Below are 20,751 nucleotides of genomic sequence, written 5' to 3'. Positions count from 1 at the left end.
TGGGAAATATTAAAAAAAATTTAAAAAAAAATCAAAGGGGGGCTAATTATTCTGACTTCAACTGTGTGTGTGTATATATATATATATGTATATATATATATATATATATATATATATATATATATATATATATATATATATATATATATATATATATAATTTCTGTATCTTTACTGTACAATACTAACCTTGTATTCTTGAATGTTCTGTATTTTTTCCTTCATATTCTTGAATGTTCTTGCTTCTTAGAAGCAATAGCTTAGCATCTGGCAGTCTTTTCTTCTTTTTGAACTCTCCTCGTGTGAGAAATAGAAGGTCAGTTGTAGTTAAATATGACTCTTTGTGCTTCAATCTTCTGTTCAAGAAGAACATCCTATTTTGCTTTGAGTTCAGCAGCGACACGAGGAATGATCCCCATCTTTGAAAAATAAAGATGGCTACAATAGTTCACCCATCACTGCTTTTTTGTTTTTGTTTTGTCATTATTAAACTAGCAGATGTTTAAATTAACTAACTGGCACTGAATGGCACTGAAACAAAAACTACAATAAAGATCTGCACTTCACGCTTTTGTCAGAAGCTTAAGAAGATACAAATGATTAAACACAATCATTTATTTTGTTGCTTTAAAAATGTCATATTGGAGTTTGCATGTTCTCCCCGTGTACGCATGGGTTTCTTCTGGGTGCTCCGGTTTCCACCACAAGTCCAAAAACATGTGGTATAGGTCAATTGAATAAGCTAAATTGTCCTTAGTGTATGTGTGTGAATGAGTGTGTATGGATGTTTCCCAGTGATGGGTTGCAGCTGGAAGGGCATGCGTAAAACATATGCTAAATAAGTTGGCGGTTCATTCCGCTGTGGCGAAAGGCACTAAGCCGAAAAGAAAATGAATGATTGAATGAAAAATGTCATATTGAAACTATTGTTGGTGTTTCATCTAACGCTCATTACAATTAAATATAAATGACTTAACTAAACCACCCATTTCTGATTAAGAACTTCAGTCACCAAGTCCTCACTGCCTGATTTTGCATGAAAGCAGGAGTAGTTCAATATATCATCACTGTTCCTTGTCAAAGTTTGACTAAGTTTATCATGCCATCCCAGTAGGCCTGACTCAGCAGACGGATGCCTGTCACCCACCCGCAGCCGTAATGGAGAGAAAGACTGGGAGAACGGTTCAACCACATCCTCCCTGACATCAAACACTGAATACACTGGTAACAAAAAATCTAACCGTATTTGAATGCTGCAGTTCCACCTCCAGTCCACCAGAGGGAGGTCTATGTCTGTATGCTAGTTCTGAGCAATACTATCTACATTTAAGCTTTTCTAAGCACCTGTACACTTCGGTTAAGTGTTTTTGATATATAATATTTCATATTCTATTTGAAATATAATATGAATGAGTAATATGGAAAAAGCTCACACAATTTACATATCACCAGAAAAGAAGACCAGAAAACCACAAAAAGCAGCAAATTTTGGTTGGTTTACACAAATGTTACCTACATTTAACTTTATTACTCTTGTTTTAGGAGTTTTAGGAGGTCTTTGCATACTGAAGTCCGAAATTTTCATATGAATTATTTTCGTATTCATATTCGAAAAATTTGTCATGTACACATGTGTATTAACTCAACCATTCCAAAATAACACCAAACATTTCAGAGTCACTTCAAGCAGTGATACTTTCTTCTCCTCTCTCTTTGTCAAAGTAGAAAAAGAAAGAGGAATAGGCTACATAAATATTGTGTTCATTCAATACTGCAGAGAGGAAGGAGAGCCCTCCTTATCAAAGGGTTTGCCTTGGGTTTGTCCATGTGGGGCCATATACAAATACGCACACACACACACACACACACACACACACACACATATATATATATATATATATATATATATATATATATATATATATATATATATATATATATATATATATATATATATATATATATATATATATATATATTGTATTTAAATAAAAATACAATAATATATTATTATATTAACAAATACAATTTATTGGGTAATTTTACAAGATAACATAAATAATACTCTGTACAACTACTGTTTTTACGTTACTGTGACATTTGGGTTTAGGGTTGGGGTAGACGGTAATAAAATACAATTAATGGAAAATTTTATAAATAATATAAATCATTTTCGTTAACTTTCTGAGCTAGCAACAACCTGAAGCAATGGACCACAGCGGACTATGAGGCGTTTAATCAATTAATTAAAATCGATTCGCAATCGCAATGTGAAATGTTGCAATTAGTTAATCGCAAGAGGCTGCAATATATATAAATATGTATTTATGTAAACAAGAATAACGAATAACATCTGTGGTAAAGTGCTTCAAAACCAGTCCGCTATGCTTCAGACAATTAAACATGCTAGACTTTCTGCGAGGCATCGCAGACATGGTATCGGTTGTTGTGAGCTATGCCAAATTACACGAGAAGAAATGATTAAATCTTGCGTCACGATGTCCGTTTGTCATTTACAACTCACCACGACACCCTACGTCAAGTAAATTGTGCTGAAATCGTGTTATCTGACCGGATGTTTATAACTAGCCAATTGAGTAAGCACACTTTCGTTCTGCCCAATCAGAATTGCTGAACTACGCCAACAATAAAAAAAAGAAAACACACAGGAAAGCGCTGACAAGTGGGATGAAGCATTTAGAAGCATAAGTAGATGAATTAATATAAAAAACAGCATTTGTAATATGGGAATATTTTGGTTTCAAAGTCACAGACACCAAACAAAAACAGGTATATTTTAAGAGCTGTCGCAGAATTGTTGCCACGACTTACAGATTATTGAGCTGAAGCTTGAATTAAATCATAAATCAAATCGCAGTATCTGTCAAAAAAATCGCAATTAGAGATTTTCCACAAATTGCACAACTCTATTTTACATTATATCTGTGAGTGTATTAGATTATAAAACCTGTTCACACACGGCTTAGCATCATTTACATTGACAAAGATTAATCTTAAAATTAGGTGTAAACAGGGCTTTATGGCCAAACATTTTAACATCAATAACATTTTAGACATATACAAATCAATGTACTAATAATGAATAAAAATCAATGTAATAAAATCAACTTTGTGGCTTCTTCTAGAGCAGAAATGCCCAAACTAGGGCCTTCAGGCCAAAGTGGGGTAACAGTTTATTTTGATGGTCCATTTGAGTATTAGTAGACTGTCTGCTTATAATATCTGCTGATACTGCTCCTTCAACACACATTTAACTGACTATAAGAAACTTTGCAAGTACATGTCAGCTTATACTAACCCCAACCCCAGCCTAACAGTCTAATTATAATCTATTGAGAATTAGTTGACATGTAAACGCAATGTAACAAACGGACCATCAAAATAAAGTGTGATCCAAAGTTGGCCTATGGTAACCTTTGATTTGGCCTGCCAACCAATCAGAGAAGAGATGGACAAATGATGGGGAAAGTTGGGGCGAAACCCTCAAACAGAGATCGTCTAATTTAACATAACCTTTTGTTTGTTTGTTTAATTACTGAAATTAAATGTTTTAATTAAATGTTGTGAATTAATTAGATTTTTTAAAGGGTTATCAAACCCTTAAACACTTTTTTTTAGATATATGTGCGTGGCACACACTATCGGGTAAAAGAAAAAACATTGAACTCTATTGTGTTATAAATGAGATGATAAATGTTTATGGTTTTATTGTCAGAAGTACATTATAAAATATAAATATATAATTATTAATACGATTAAAGTATTTTTTCTTTTTTATTATTATTAGAATATTCAAGTAGTACACAAAATATGATCACATACAAAGAAAACAAGACAACAACAACAATATGAAAACAATGGGTGTGTGCGTTTGTGTGTGTGTGTGTGTGTGTGTGTGTGTGGGTGTGTGTGTGTGTGTGTGTGTGTGTGTGTGTGTACGTGTTTTTGTGACATATCCGGACACAAATCTGTATAATGACATAGGTATGACACAGCTATTACAAAAAGAAGGTGAAATATGAGGACATTGGTGACGTCCTCATTTCTCAAAAAGCTTATAAATCCCACAAGATGAGTTTAATCAGAGAGTAAAGCTGCACATAGTCTCCTGTGATTATTGGGTTTAGGGGTAGGGTGGGGTGAGGGCAATACAATGGAATGAATATGAATGGATACAAATGAATGGAAACCTATGTAATGCACCCACTTTTCACAAAAACAAACGTGTGTGTGTGTGTGTGCATGTAAAGGTAACTAGGTGGATGTTCAGAGTACAAGGGAAAAAAATATATATATACATAAACAACTTGTATAACAGTCATTAAATGAAACAAATAGCATAGATATAAATAAAATAGAGAGAAAAAAATCAATCAGTGGTAAGGAGTGACAATAATGATAGTAATGTAATGTAATGATAGTAATAATGAAATGGAAAAAAAACGACAACAGTAATAACGACTGACAACAACAATACCATGGGAAATTTAACGTAATACAGTTTGGTACATTTAGCTTTGGCCCACCACCCTCAATTAGTGGTGTTTGGCCCTTTATAAGAAACAGTTTGGGCACCCGTGCTCTAGAGGATTGGAGGGTGAACAGCAGTCTCAGATGATACTATAGCTATATATTTTATTATAACTTCTCCATTTTTACCGCAGGTCCTAAATTATACAAAGAGCCCAGTGCAAAGTCCAACAAGCATATCATTCAGAATGCTTTGGCACATTGCTGTTTGGCTGGCAAAGTCAACGAGGGACAGAAAAACAAGATTTTGGAGGTAAGCATACTGTTTTTGTGTGCACATTTCTATGTAATTTAAAGTGCTGATCATATTTGTTTTCTCAAGGAAATGGAGAAATCAGGGGCCAACAACTTTCTGATCCTGTTTCGGGATTCCGGCTGCCAGTTTCGCTCTCTCTACATGTACTGCCCCGAAGCAGAAGAGATCAACAAGTTGGCCGGCATTGGTCCTAAAACCATCTCGCGCAAGATGATCGACGGCCTCTACAAGTACAACTCAGACAGGAAGCAGTTCAGCCAAATTCCAGCCAAGACCATGTCGGCAAGCGTCGACGCCATAACCATCCACAGCCACCTGTGGCAGACCAAAAAACCAGGAACGCCCAAGAAAGTAGCGGCTGTTAAGTCCTAGTGTTTCTCAGCATGGGACGTACACAATCTCAATGCACTTGTTTGTACATACTCAAATCCTGCGACACTTTTTACACTCTTCCGTCAGTTGTCGTTCGAACACACACTCTCATTTGCGAAAAAAAAATTATGCACAACTGGAATGTAAAACTCTACGGGATGGATCAAACTCCCAAATCTGTGTTTTACTGCACCGCAAACATCGTTTTTATTTAAACGTGCCAAAAAATTAAGGAAAATATTGAAAGTTTGTCATGTGTGACCTGTTATTTTAATTTGGTACACTAACGCACTGAATGTTCTTAGTTTGTACAGAAATCTCGCACATATGTTAACGTGTGGCCTTATGTTGCTTCATTTTTGATGTTTTTATTTGATTTCATTTTTAACAACTGTCCTGATATGATTGTACGGCTGCTCATGGAAAGTTTCTCACATACTGTAGTTTGTATAGCCTGAAGGTTCCTGTCATATCTACACTGCCTGACAAAAGTCTTGTTGTCGATCCCAGTTGTAAGAACAACAAATATTAACTTGACTTCTAGTTGATCATTTGGAAAAGTGGCAGAAGGTTGATTTTTCTGATGAATCATCTGTGGAACTGCATCTCAAATCATCACAAATACCTCAGAAGACTTATTGGAAGCCACATGGACCCAAGATTCTCATAGAAATCAGTCAAGTTTGGTGAAGGAAAAATCATGGTTTGGGATTACATTCAATATGGGGGCATGCGAGAGATCTGCAGAGTGAATGGCAACATCAACAGCTTGAGGTATCAAAACATTTGTGCTGCCCAAAGCACAGGAGAGAGTAAATTCTTCAGCAGGATAGCGCTCCTTCTCATACTTCAGCCTCCACATCAAAGCTCAGGAAAAAAAAAAAAGGTCAAGGTGCTCCAGGATTGGCCAGCCCAGTCACCAAATATGTATATTATTGAGTACATCTGGGGTAAGATGATGGAGGAGGCATTGAAGATGAATCCAGCAGATCTTGATGAACTCTGGGAGTCCTGCAAGAACACTTTCTTTGCCATTCCAGATGACTTTATTAATGTTATTTGAGTCGTTGCAGAGATGTATGGATGCAGTCGTCCAAGCTCATGGGAGTCATACACAATATTAATTCTTTTTCCTCTGCAGCATGACTTTATATTCTTTACTGTACATTATTTCTGTTAGGTGACGAGACTTTTCTCTAAGCAAAGTCAGACCTTAGTGTCCTAATTAAATAATTAAAAATAAAGGCTTGATCAGATTTGATTCTGGTAAAATAAGCGTAATCTAAGGGCCTTTGTCTTTCATATAAGCCTCTTCTGATACCAAATGATCGACTAGAAGTCAAGTTATTATTTGTTGTTCCTAAAACTTGGAAAGGCTACAAGACTTTTGTCAGGTAGCGTAGTATACATCAACCAGTGTGCTAATGTGCAGTGAGCGGTATTGTTTGCAGGCCGGACCCACGTTCAATGGGTTTCAATATTATCTAATGGCATTGATTCACAGCAGGATTGTGAATTCGTTCTATTTGATTTCGTTCAAAAATGTGTATGTGCTTTTTTATATATATGTATTGTTGTTTTTTTTGACCGACTGAAGGAAATGTTCAGCATATTGATCTATTTAATCAGTATTTATCTTTCATAAAAGGTCTTAAATAAGACGAGTGGTTTTGTTACATTAGTTTAAAAACTAAACGTGTGGATTACGCTGGACTGAACTGTTATGATATGTGTCCATGAATGACTCCAGGATCATGTGCTGGAGTAATAATCATGTTCTGAATACTTTTGTACTGTTATGTAAGGTTGTGTTGTTGACTGATCTCGAGAACAGTGTTTGCCAGTTTCGGATCACAAAGAAGTATTAAAGAAGTTTGCCAAATGGTATATTTTTTGAGCCATTTCCATGTATTGCGACTGAGGGCTAAATAGTTTGATTGGTAAATTATTTTAAATAAATATTTTGGCTTAAGAGCTCAATCATGCCACATTTCGTGCGCCTAGAGCTTGTGTGACAATTTAAGACGTTTTGGATATTAATCTGTAAGCATTAGCTCTTAATGTGTGACCACTTTCGTTAATGTTTCATTTAGAAAAAAATTGTGAAAATTGGCTAATGTGATATTTTGGCGAACATTTTTGGGCAAGAAAAAGGTTAACAGTGTACCAAAGTATTAAATGGCTTATACCAAGCAGCTTGGCAAACAACATTTTTCTATACCTGCGAAAAATACTCGGGAAAACATTCGACAATTCAAAATTTCGATTTTAATGGTGCAAATTTGGCCACAACTTCAATCATCTTAAGGCAGAATGTGGTTTTATACGGGTAGAGGCTTTTGTTGCCTGACAGAAACAGCCTTTCTTTTGTGTCCTTTATTTCAGTAGGGATAAATGTACAAAACAACAACAAACAAACAAAAAAAAAAAGATTTTTGGTGCTTGCCTCCTGCAACATTGACTTACTCACCTGTTCTCCCATACAAACGTTTACTTAGTGTTAATGTATCAGTGTTTGGACCAGGAAATAATCCGCACAGGCCTGAAAACACAGTAGCTGATATCTTACATCCATTAGAAAAGGTACTACTGGAAACAGATCTCATTTGGACATTTCTAGCATCAAACGAGGGTCATTTGACTGTAAATGAGCACGATAGCAAACTGTACAGTGTGTGTTTTCTGATCTCTCCAGCACGTCTCTCGCTCTCTCTCTCTCTTTTATTTTCTTTTCTTTCAGGCACTGTGCTGGCATATTGTTCAAGTAACATGTTCGATTTCAATTGCATTCAATAAATCTCGCATGGCCTCATGTGCAGCCTGCTGATTATTGTTTATCATTAATGAATTCTTATTTTAGGAATGTGTGAAACAACGGTGGCTCAGTGGTTCGAGTACTGGCTGGGCCAGTTGGCATTTCTCTGTGGAGATTTCATGTTCTCCCTGTGTTAGTTAGTTAGTTAGTTAGTTAGTTAGTTAGTTAGTTAGTTAGTTGAATAGTTAGTTAAACAGTAAGTTAGCTAGTAGTAAGTTTGTTAAATGGTTAGTTAAATAATTTGTTAAATAGTAAGTTAGATAGTTTGTTCGTTAGTAAGTTAGTTAGATAGTTTGTTTATTAGTAAGTTGGTTGAATGGTTAGTTAAATAGTTAGTTAAATTAGTTTGTAAGTTAACTAGTTTGCTCGTTAGTAAGTTAGTTAAATAGTTAAACAGTAAGTTAGCTAGTAGTAAGTTAGTTAGTAAGTTAAATAATTAGTTAAATTGTTTGTTCGTTAGTAAGTTAGTTAAGTAGTTAAATAGAAAGTAAGTTAATTCGTTAGTTGGTTAGTTAGTTAGTTGGTTAGTTAGTAAGTTAGTTAAATAGTAAGTTAAGTAGTTTGCTCGTTAGTAAGTTAGTTAAATAGTAATTTAGTTAAATACTTAGACAAATAGTAAGTTAGTTAGATAGTAAGTTAAATAATTAGTTAAATAGTTTGTTCTTTAGTTAAATAGTAAGTTAGTTAGTTAGTTGGTTAGTTAGTAAGTTAGTTAAATAGTAAGTTAAGTAGTTTGCTCGTTAGTAAGTTAGTTAAATAGTAAGTTAGTTAAATACTTAGTCAAATAGTTAATTGGTTAGTTAGTTAATTAGTTAGTTAGTTAACTAGTTTGTTCGTTAGTAAGTTAGTTAAACAGTTAACAAGTTAGTTAAATATTTAGTCAAATAGTTAATAAGTTAGTTAGCTAGTAGTAAGTTAGTTAGTAAGTTAGTTAAATAGTTTGTTCGTTAGTAAGTTAGTTAAATAGTTAATTAGTTGGTTAGTTAGTTAGTTGGTTTTAGGAATGTATGCAACAACTGTGTCTCAGTGATTGGCACTGTTGCCTCACAGCAAGAAGGTTGCTGGTTCGAGTCCTGGCTGGGCCTGTTGGCATTTCTGTGTGGAGTTTGCATGTTCTCCCTGTGTTTGCCTGGGTTTTCTCCAGATGCTCCGGATTCCCCCACAGTCTAAAGACATGCGCTATAAGTGAATTGTATAAACTAAATTGGCCGTAGTTTATGAGTGTGTGTATGAATGAGTGGGTACATGTGCTTCCCAGTACTGGGTGCGTAAAACATATGCTGGAATAGTCAGTGGTTCATTCCGCTGTGGCGATCTCTGAAAAAGAGACTAAGCCGAAGGAAAATAAATGAATGAATGTATGCAACGAGTACTAAAACTATAGCTGTCATTAGATATTAGTCCACATTAGTATTAGTGAGTGCTAGAATAATTGTATATTCAATTTGTTTTGAGAGCTTTTTAAAGAATCATTTTTGAATATTCATGTCTGTGTGTCCTGTCAAGAGGAAAAATGTAAGTCCATTGATGCAGTTTTTTTTAGGTTTTTAAAAGAAATACTGTGAATGTTTTAGAACTGCTATTACATGTAATTAATAATAACCATTAAATAATTCAATAAAGACACATTAATAATTAATGGATTCAAAATAACAGTTTTTCACAATATGAAAATAGTTTGTTGACATACAATGAATAGCCTAATTTACATCAGATTTTGAAAATGATTTACAGGACAATGAACGTTCAAACTGTGAACTCTGTGTTAACAATCAAGTCCATTTCATAATAAAGAATGCATGTGGCAGTAAGTATGTATTGTGATTGAATAATATTTAAACTGTTTAATTGTAATAATTATTTCATCGTGTACTTGTAAATGTTTTTGCAGAAAAAAGAGCTCTACAGTGCCCACACGCTCTTCTTATTGGCTGAAATTGTCTAATTCCTGAATACTATTAAATTCACCACTTCCTGATGTTAATTAAACATTTATAGACATTCAAAAAGTCTTATATATTAGTATATATTCATATAGGCTATTCAGTCATATATTATCACAGTATCAAAGAAAAAAACGATAAAAGCACAAAAGGTGTCAAAGTAAACCATGTTTTAAAAAGAGAAAGAAACCTACATATATCTCACAGCCATCATGTAGCTGACAGGTGATTCGTGGGTAGCACTTGACGTCACACGCTTTCATTCAGGTGTGGTTTGGGTTACGCGCACGCACTTTACTCATTTCTACGTAGCGCCAGTTAACGCTGTATGAGACACGCTGACAGAAAACAGTTTCACGAGGAACATTTCCTCAAGAGCCTTTCTGACATCTCAGGTGAGTTGATTTATATATTTTTTCTGCGAGTGATAATATTGGTTTAACCATATTATGAGAAATGGAAGTCTTTGTTGGGTACTAGTCATTCAAAAGGTGTATTAGCTTGTGTGTTCAGGGGTTACGGAGAATCCATGTGCATTATGCTTTAGTTTGATATCAGTTTACTTAATAAATGTAAATATGAATGTAACCTAACGATATTGTTGAAGAAGCTGTCAAAATGAGGAATGATAACCAAATAGACATTTAGTGTAATGTACACTATATACAATGTTTCCACAATAAAAACGGTTTCTTATTTTCTCGCGTATAATATATTCGATGTATAATTCATTTTAGCACACTTTTTTATTTATTGTTTGTTTATGTTAACTTATTATGAAACTCGTCCTTGCTAATCAAAAGCAATTGACAGGATTTGTTTTATTGTAATATTGTGAGTCCTAATTTACCCTTTCACAACTTAAAGCTAAACTCCTCACAATTTCATTGAGGTAAAGTTAGTTTGTCGCACATTTGTTCATTTCAACAGTCCCTATATTGTTTACAATGCTAATTTGAATGTTAGGTCTGAAATCACATGTAAGTATGACTTCCAAACAACATTAGCACTATTTAAATGAGAAACCATGTTGTTCTTTGATAGTCATTGGCTGCTAATATGATTTCCCTCTTTGTAATTAGCAAATAATACTTTTCTGAAATTATATTATTAGGGAGAATGTCTGAATGTGCGAACATGAAACCAATTTTACATCAGTCAGAATTTCTGTTCACCACAAACATTCTTAAATCAAGTTACATTTACTTCAGATGCATTAAAATTTTTCTTTAACATTTTTTTTTCAACACATCCCATCATTTTTAAAATATCCGCCTCTACCAAATGGTTGATATGTTGGTTTATGGAAAAAATACCGTAATTAATACATGTACTATGAAAAATCTAACAAATTATGAAGTGTAAGACTAATTTATTTAACAGCATAATCAAAATAAACATTTTTGAATACTAAATCATCTTTATTTATTGAAGTATTCCATAAAATATTTAAGATTCTCATTTATTATCCTATTTTATTGGGGTTTTTTTAACAATAAAACCAAAATCAAGTGTAGTAAAGCAACAGGATTATGTTTGTTTGTTTTGTTTTGTTTTTTTTGTTTTTTTTGTAAGCCAACAATGCTGTGTGTGTAAACCATTAATTAAAGCAATCATTTTTTAAATGACTTTAACAGTCAATATTTAAAACAGTCAAAATATGGTCTACCATTTGGAAGACCCGGCTGTTAAAGGGTTAAAACGTTGCACTTAAAAAATGACTCAAAGGTGATTCGTTGGATTTACTCAGATTTCTTTTAAGTTAAGCGGTTGTAAACAATTTATTTGGGTTGATTTTAGACAAACAAGTTAAGTTAAACATTACTACATTTATTTAGTTTGTTTGAATTCAGCCCAAATTAATTTTTACAACAGTTTAGCAGAAATCCTTTTTTTTTTGTTTGTTTGTTTGTTTGTTTGTTTTCAGTGTGCAATTGTCAAATGTACATTTAGGAAATAAATAAAAATATTTTAAGAGGTTTACTTCCTCTTAAAAGGATAGTTCACCTAAAGTTTTATGTTTCCTCATCTTTTTTATGTTGTTCCTCTATTGAACAAAAAAAAAGAAGATATTCTGAACAATGTTGATAAACGGGGTGACACGGTGGCTTAGTGGTTAGCACTGTCGCATCATAGCAACAAGATCACTAGTTTGAGACCCGGCTGGGTCAGTGGGCATTTCTGTGTAGAGTTTGCATGTTTTCTCCAGGTGCTCTGGTTTCCCCCAGAGTCCAAAGACTTGCGCTATAGGTGAATTGAATAAACTAAATAAGCCATAGTGTATGAGTGTGTGTGCATGTGAGAGTGTATGGGTGTTTCTTAGTACTGGGTTGCAGCTGGAAGTGCATCCGCTGCGTAATTCATAAGCTGGATATGCAGGGGTTCCGCTGTGGTGACCCCTGATGAATAAACGGACTAAGCCGAAGCAAAATGAATGATGTTGGTAAACAAAAAGCTGTTGATGTACATGGTAGCAACAACAACAAAAAATACTAGTAGTCCGTGGATGTTTTTTCCAACATTCTTCAGTTTATCTTCCTTTGTGTCCGACAGGAGAAAGAAACTCAAACAGGTTTGAAGGATGAGTTAATGATTAATGATGGGTAAACTATCCTTTTAAATAGCTTTTTTTTTTAATTACCTACACACATCATCTGAACCGCACCAGATTAGCATCTCTCTCATATTTAAATTGCTGACACACTAAAAATTCACACATTTTAAGTGTGACATAATATCTCAAATACTCTTTTCAGGGCCACTGTAAGTGACACATCGCTCATAATAAAACACTGCGATAACCTCAACAGCTCCTCAAGTCCTGCTCCGACTTGCCTGAACGCCAGTAGGGAATGTTGCTGTTTTCACACCCAACAAGTCTTTAAGTGATGCATCTCATTCTTTTAGGCTATAAATACAATATTTTAGCGCCTTGTGTGCAAAACAAAGCCTGTAGTAGCAAGCACAATAGCATTTCTTTGTTATTGTTTATCAAAGCGCTTTAACCTTTAGATTATAAGTGCCACATTCAACGTTCACAGTTAGTTGTATTAGCGACCTGAACGAACAAAAGCCTAACCCCATAAACCGGGTGGGTGTGTTTTCTTTTTTTTTGTTCCAACGTAAAAGTGTTGCGCAAGGTGAGTGACACATGAAGTGTCTTTGGAAAAGCTGCAGGTTAATGAATCACATATTTAGTGTTCGTTTAACCTGAACTGTTCCAATACTCAGGAAACATTATCTTACAGTTCGAGTTAAAAAGCCTCTATTTATACCCGAAGCTGGAACTACCGGTTGTAGATTTGTTTTTCTGAAATGATTGCATGACACTTTAGAGATATTAACGCTGAGTGGATAGTGATTAGCGTTAATGTTTGTAATGGCAGCAATGTGTCATGGTGAGGGTCATTCGATGACCTATGACTGATATCACTTCCTGCTTTAGGTTGTTTTTTTTTTTTTTCCTATAAACGTTGTTAGTGCCACAGAAAAATAAAATGAAGACAGTTATACAGTTACATCTACAGATAATTGCATTAATTAAATCAAATTTAAATCTTATTAATTAAATATAGTTTTTTTGAATAAATAAATCAGTAAAGGGTAAAGTATTTGATTTATTGTTTTAAAATGTATTATTTTGTAATTGTTATTTACATATGTAAAAAATACCTCATGCTTTTTTTACTATTCCCGTAATTTATTTAAATCTATTTGTTATAGATTATATCTGTCTATTCGTTTATTATAAAAGCACTTCGACACGTATTTGCAACCTAAATAATATATATTTTGACATAAAAAAATGAATAAAATGTTTATTTTTTTATTTAAAAATGTATATCTTTACAGTTATGTCAGTTAGAAAGCAATAATAATGATCAGTTGGTATTTTATGTATATGTGTTATAAGTAATAAAATAAAATAAAAAGGCATGAAAAGTTTTAATTTGTTAACTCAAACTCTGCAAGAAATCTTTAAAATAATTATAAAAATGTTATTTTAATAATAATATTTAATATTTTATTACTAAAATGGTATTAATAATTTTAGACAATTATTATTTGGATTAATTTATATTTATTTACTAAATGTATTATTTTAAAACATGATAAAATAATGTATCATATATTTAACCATATGTAACTTTTTTAGGCAATATTGGGGGAAAAAAGATTTCTTAAGTAATGTTCTTTCAAATCAGAAATATTCGACACTTTCAGGCTATTATTTCTTGATCATAAGGTTTCAGTGTTCAGTTAAACTGTCAGTGGAGCGTGCGGTCAGGAGCGTCTCGACAGAATGTAAACATTTCAAACATGTCAAAGGCTGTGAATTATATCACACGGCCTCACGCAAGCACACAAACTCTGTGTTTTCACCCTCGAGCATCAACAATTTCAGGTATCCTCATTCCTCGCACCCCAATCCACACATGTCTGAGCCTGCCTCACTTTTTAAGACCAGATACTACTATAGACAAAGAAAAACAAAACACTTTTTTCCATTTTCAAATTTGGGACTTCTTGGTTTGTCTTCGTTTTTTTTTTTCAGTCTAATGTAAAGAAAACATCCACAATAAAAAAAAACAGTTTAAAGTTTGTCAGACTTTATCTGTAGACAGTTTCCATCTTTTAGTGAAGTGAATCTTTTGACTTTGACAGACTTTATTGTCATTCAAATGTACTGGTGTATAGGGCTGCATGACATTTGGAAAAATCTGACATTGCCATATTTTGTTTTTCTGCGATTTAAATATTGCAATATGAATGAATATTATTTCTCAGGATGGCTTGCTTAGCACTATTTGGGGGAAAAAATTATTAATTTATATTGATTGGGGTGATTTTATAAGGGTGTGCATCATGTATAAAATAATAAACAAATTGCAAGCAGGAATAATTACAATAGAGCAAAATAATGAAATAAAAAAACAAAAAAAAGAGTGCTTTATGATTTCTGGAGAGCCAAACAGTATTCAGCAAAGGAAATGGAATAAGAAAGTGTCAAAATCAACTGTATATTCCTCATTCTATTAATAATTCAGTAAAATTATTCTTCATCAAAGTTACTAATGTTGTATGTTATCGTCTCCAAATGCTTTACACTCTCCTGAAATGCCTTTAAAATGCATACAATTGATAAAGTTTGACTCTGTTATGGTTATACTTTGCAATGACTCCACAATATTCATGTATTATCAATTGTTGATCAACTACAATCCCAACTGAACATTGCATATCCTGCAATGTGACTATTGCGAACACACATTGCGATATTGATGCTGAAATGATAAATTGTGCAGCCCTACTGGTTTTTATGTACAATAAAGTAAATAAATAATATAACCGTAATCATGTACACAGCAGTTGACTGATGGTCCTTATTGTCAGGTAGATCTGTCATCCTAATCACAATAGTGCATACAAGTTTTAGGGTAAACTCAAAATATGAAAAAAAAAGTAAATAAATATCTAAAGTAAATCTTTTTAAAGTTAACAAAAATATATTTATATAGTAATTCCAAATATGAATGGGCTATATGCACACAGACTTTTATATTCAGTTTTTTTTATCCTACATTGCGTCATAAGTTTCGACTTCAGCAAAACTTACAAACACCAAACTTCAGTTTTGTTCATATCTGTATTTTGGAGATCTTAAAAGAGTGATATGTTCATAGTATACATAATTGTCCTGATTATATACAACAATTAATTCTGCAAATAATTGTAAAAATGTATTTAATGTCTGAATTATGGAGTAATTAAAAAGAAATTCACAAAATCACCTTCAAAAAATAACTTTCACTCGGTCGGCGCCAATAACCTAGTGGTTAGTGCGCAGACATCAAATCAATATATATATATATATATATATATATATATATATATATATATATATATATATATATATATATATATATATATATATATATATATATATATATATATATATATATATATATATATATATATATATATATATATATTGATTTGATGTCTGCGTTTTGATGTCTGCGATGTCTGATTTTGATGTCTGCGACATGTTTGATGTCTATATATATATATATACACACACACAAGTTTTTTAACCTGAAGTAATGTATTGCTCATATTTTTTTGTGCTAGAAATAGCACATTTAATTAATTATTGCATCGTTTGCATATTTTAACAAAACATTTGAGTAAAATGTCTGTAATTCTTAATGTAATCAATCAATCAACTGTCAAAGTGTTGATAATTTAATAAACATTTTTTACATCCTGTTCACCTTTAGTGTCTTGCTTTAAGCCCAAACTTGCATCAATCCAAATCTGAGTGGGAGACGGAGCATTGTTTCCTGTTTTCAGCAGATTATTATTATTTCTGTGATCTGTCAGCAATAGCAGTGAGTCAGTGCTGAGTTCCTGATGTTCCTGAAGTCCAGTGTAGCGAGGTGCTGTTTAGGTAAAGCAGCTTTGAGTCGAGGTGTTTACTGAGGGATGAGCTAAAGTGGAGGATTTAGTTTTCTGTTGTCGCACTCTAGTTTATGCCATGCTTCAGTGAACGTCATGCAGGAACAGGCCTTCAGGTGAATCCTCATGTTTGGGAAGAAGGATCAAACAAACGCACGTCTTTGAAACTGATCCCATTTTAACCCTTGCGGATTAATTTGACGCGTATTAGAGAAAATGCAGCTGTGGAAAAAATAAAGAGACCACTTGAAAATTAGGGGTTTCTCTGGGTCTGGGTATATGGATTTGAATAAAATATTTTTGTTTGTTTTATTATAAGTGTCAGATGACATTTTGTCCAAATTTTAAAGAAAAATTGTGATTTTTGAGTTTTTTGGGGTTTTTTTTTTGGAAAAAGATAATTGGTCAAAATAACACGTTTAATTTCTAAAGTTGAAAGGTTTTGTTACAGATGCCTGTAAAGTAATGATTTATGATGATGATGATGATGGTGATGATAATAATAATAATAATAATAATAATAATAATAATAATAATAATAAAATTAATATTACCAATACTACCAATACCAAAACAAACAGGAAAATACAAAACCTACACAAATTACAAGAAGAAATTATGATTTTTAAATAATGTAAATAAATAAATGTAATCTAAATAAAAACAATTAAATAAAGTAATAATGAATAAATAAATGTCATAATAATATGTGTTATTGTAATAATACATATATTTTGATATGGCAAGTTTTAAATACTGCCTTTGGGTATTTACATTTAATATGCATTTGGCAGATGCTGTTACCTGAGGAAATGTACACTCTGTCGATAGACTAAATATTTGTCAGTATATACTTTAGCACAAATTTACACATGGTCTTGCCATTTTAAAGTGACATGCTGTTTGAAAATGGTAAAAACAAAATTGTTAATTAATACATTTAAAATAAAAGGTTGCAGCAGTAGTGTTTTATGCTGGCTTTTTAAAAGCAAAAAAAGATTAGTAGTTTAAAAAACATTTATTCAGTATGCTAATTTGTTTTATGTAAAGGTGTTATGTTAAAGGTTTATTGTTAACCTTTTTTATATTTAAGTCAGATTTTTGTTGAACTTTGGTGAATAAAATTAGGGTTCATTTGACCTTCATAGAAGTCAGAATTAAAAAATATAAGTTTATAACATTTTAAAAAAAATGTATTCCACAGATTTTGATTTGCCGTCTTTCTGCCTCCAGCATCATGGATTTCCACCTTTTCCCACCAAAATACTCAAGCAGTACACATGTATATTGGATACGGACACCTACATAACCCAGCCTGCTGGAAGAACATGACTTAAAAGCTCATTTTCTTTACTAAAGTACACAATTTTTTGTAGTTTCTTTTTTTTGGCTCAGTGAGGAACAGGGCCATGTCTCCTCTGTTGTTTTTCATTGTTCTTCATGGCGTATTGGCATTTGTCTTTGCTGGATCGAGCAGTCTGGATATTATTGCCCGAAAAACCATTCAGTATGAAGGTAAGCGTGTGTATTGTTCACTTCACATGTTTTACAATGTGAACTAAATCATATATCTAATAAGATTCTGACACTATGATAACCTTGTATACAAATATCACTGTATTATGATCACTGCTCTAAAATAGGTTATTTTTAAATGTCTGGGTAAAAAGCAACCTTTTCTACCCATTGAACTCAATGTATTTTATTTAAGAAACATTCATAATATTCTGGATCGGTAATCATGTCAGGCTAAATAAATCAAATAAGTCATTGACTTCTGCTATATTCATTAATTTCAAAAACACAGATTTCTTTTGCTTTTAGATTCTTTACATCAGTGGTCTCAAACTCGATTCCTGGAGGGCCGCAGCTCTGCATAGTTTAGCTCCAAACACCTCCAACTCACACCTGCTTAATAGTCTCTAGTAGTCTTAAGCACCTTGATTAGTTGGATCAGCTGTGTTTAAGTTTCATTCACACTACAAGCGACCATTTATTTCAACGGAGAGTCAACGACTTCTGGCGACCTCCGTCAACACGAGCGACAGCGACTGTTGGCGACCAGGTAGGCGTGGTGAGAGACGCGACAAAGTTGAGAATCCTTCAACTTTATGCAAATGAGGAGCAACTTTCTTGAGCGACAGCCAATAGGAGGACCAGTAGAGCTCACGTGATCCTCTATCTGCTCGCTCAGAGGCCGGTTTTATTCGTGCTGTATATACTTACACAGACCTGCGTTTGCAGCAGGTCGCCACCCAGAGCGATAAGCCGCTACAAAGTCGCTGCTAGTCTGAATGAGCCATTAGAGTTGGAACAAAACTCTGCGACCCTCCAGAAATCGGTTCTGAGTCCTATGCTTTACTTTCTTTTCTTTGGATATAAAGTGAGCCACTGCACTGTTCAGGTCCATAGCATGATTGGATGTTGATGTATAAGCGAATTATTATTATTATTATTATTATTATTATTATTATTATTATTATTATTATTATTATTATTATTATTATTATTTATTTTATTTTTTTCATGTTTACTGAATCATGGGCTGACCAGTAGCTTTTGATTTGGAGATACTGTTGCACTAAAAAACTAAATAAAATAGTCCTAAAAACACTTAAAAACTAAAACTTGCATTGACCATAGAAACAGTGTAACAGAACATTTAAGCAGTTTTAAAACCTTGACTTTTCCAACGCGCAGTAAACCTTAAAATCGGTTATGCCCAATACTCGAAAACCGTGACCACAGAACCATGATACAAATCGAGCAGGCAGAAAGAAATTTCCATTAATATTTCTTATGATGGAAATCAGCAGTTATCGTCATGCGTGTTGTCTTCAAACATCCCTTTTACTCCATTTTCTCTTGAAAATCAACATTTTGCATTATTGCATTGTGTTATATTTAGATGTTCGCATCATTTTCAGCCAAAATTTTTCAGTGATACACAGAAAATTGGTCGTTATTCGTTATATAGTACTCAAACAAAGATTTTTCCTTCTTGTTCAAACTACTCATTTAATATGAGCTGAAGCAACACAATTCTTGAGGTTTTTTTTTTTCTTTAATTCACATAAATTTGTAAAAACAATTAAGTTAACTTAATCGATTTGTGTTGGGACAGCATGAAGGAATTGTTTGGAACCCAGAATTTTACAGTGTAATTACTCTGTTTGTGTTTGTCCTCAGATAACCATGCAATCTTATTCAAAGAGCAAGGCATCTGGAATTACTCCACCATGCTGATCAGGGGGGATCTGGGTTTGCTGGTTTTGGGGGCAAGAGAAGCCGTTTTTGCCCTTGACATCAATGACATCTCCATCTCCAGATCCAAGGTGGCTCTTTGACTTCCTTTCCTTTATCTCTCAACAATAAAAAGCAACAATGAATGCATTCTTGAAACAGCAATGTCTAACAGAGTCTGTATTGATTTCTCTCCACCCTTCAGGTGCTTTGGAAAGTTACTGAGGAGAAACAAAAGGAGTGCACCTCTAAAGGAAAACATCCTGACGTGAGTAAAAACTCATGAATACAGTCACATCAATGTTTTTTTCTGTATAATGACATCTGATCAATTGGCTTTTCAGATCGACTGTCATAACTATGTACGGATGCTGCATCAGATGAATGACAGCGTGATGTACATTTGTGGAACAAACGCCTTTAGCCCCACCTGTGATTATATAGTAAGTGATGATGTGGTGTATTATCTATCTGTCTGTCTGTCTGTCTGTCTGTCTCTCTCTATATCTATCTATCTCTCTTTCTATCTATCTATCTTTATCTATCTATCCATCTATCTCTATCTATTTCTCCATCTATCTATCTCTCCATCTATCTATCTCTATCAATTCAATTCCAATCAAAATTGTTTTATTGGCATGGCTGAAATATGCTTGAAATATGTGGACAAATATAAAACTATAACAACAATAAAATATAAAAAACAAAGAATAGAAACAAAATATAATAATGAATTAAACTTAAATAAACAATGTAGGACATAAGAACATGTGAAACCACAGTGTTTAACGTATAAACACACACACAGGGTTACTGTGGTAGACAATAGGGAAACATGCAGTAATACACACATTTCACACACACACGCAATATACAGAGTTTATCTACTGTCTATCAGGTTGTGGGACTTCCACGCATATCTGGCAGCCAGTGCGTAGAGTAATTGTATTTAGTCATGTTTAGAACCTATACAGTTGAATCAGAATTATTAAAACCCCCTTTGAATTTTTCTTCTTTTTTAAATATTTCCCAAATGATGTTTAACAGAGCAAAGAAATTTTCACAGTATTTCCTATACAATTTTTTCTTCTAGAGAAAGTCTTATTTGTTTTA

General features: G+C 33.2%; 2 protein-coding genes across 6 annotated transcripts in view; both read left to right on the top strand.

Annotated features, from left to right (window-relative positions):
* camsap2a (calmodulin regulated spectrin-associated protein family, member 2a) overlaps positions 1 to 7,990 on the top strand; it is a 70,894-nt gene extending 62,904 nt beyond the window's left edge. For all 4 annotated transcript variants that reach the window (XM_056447398.1, XM_056447397.1, XM_056447396.1 and 1 more), the window contains 3 exons: positions 1,111 to 1,223; positions 4,685 to 4,803; positions 4,873 to 7,990. In XM_056447398.1, the coding sequence (XP_056303373.1) occupies positions 1,111 to 1,223; positions 4,685 to 4,803; positions 4,873 to 5,178 (538 nt within the window). In that variant the 3' untranslated portion in view covers positions 5,179 to 7,990. The remainder of the gene's footprint in view (positions 1 to 1,110; positions 1,224 to 4,684; positions 4,804 to 4,872) is intronic.
* A 2,253-nt stretch (positions 7,991 to 10,243) lies between these two features.
* The window catches only part of si:ch211-129c21.1 (uncharacterized protein LOC563087 homolog), a 24,364-nt gene continuing 13,856 nt past the window's right edge, over positions 10,244 to 20,751 (top strand). The window contains exons 1-5 of one of the 2 annotated variants that reach the window (XM_056447265.1): positions 10,244 to 10,331; positions 17,629 to 17,910; positions 19,585 to 19,730; positions 19,844 to 19,906; positions 19,983 to 20,081. In XM_056447265.1, coding sequence (XP_056303240.1) covers positions 17,805 to 17,910; positions 19,585 to 19,730; positions 19,844 to 19,906; positions 19,983 to 20,081 — 414 coding nt within the window. In that variant the 5' untranslated portion in view covers positions 10,244 to 10,331; positions 17,629 to 17,804. Of the gene's footprint in view, positions 10,332 to 17,599; positions 17,911 to 19,584; positions 19,731 to 19,843; positions 19,907 to 19,982; positions 20,082 to 20,751 lie in introns of both variants that reach the window. The other variant, XM_056447266.1, reaches the window with a different exon arrangement.

This window comes from Danio aesculapii, chromosome 22 (genome assembly GCF_903798145.1).
Source record: "Danio aesculapii chromosome 22, fDanAes4.1, whole genome shotgun sequence".
NCBI lineage: Eukaryota > Metazoa > Chordata > Actinopteri > Cypriniformes > Danionidae > Danio > Danio aesculapii.
The sequence above is the reverse complement of the archived record's forward strand: the minus strand, read 5'-3'. Positions and strand labels throughout refer to the sequence as shown.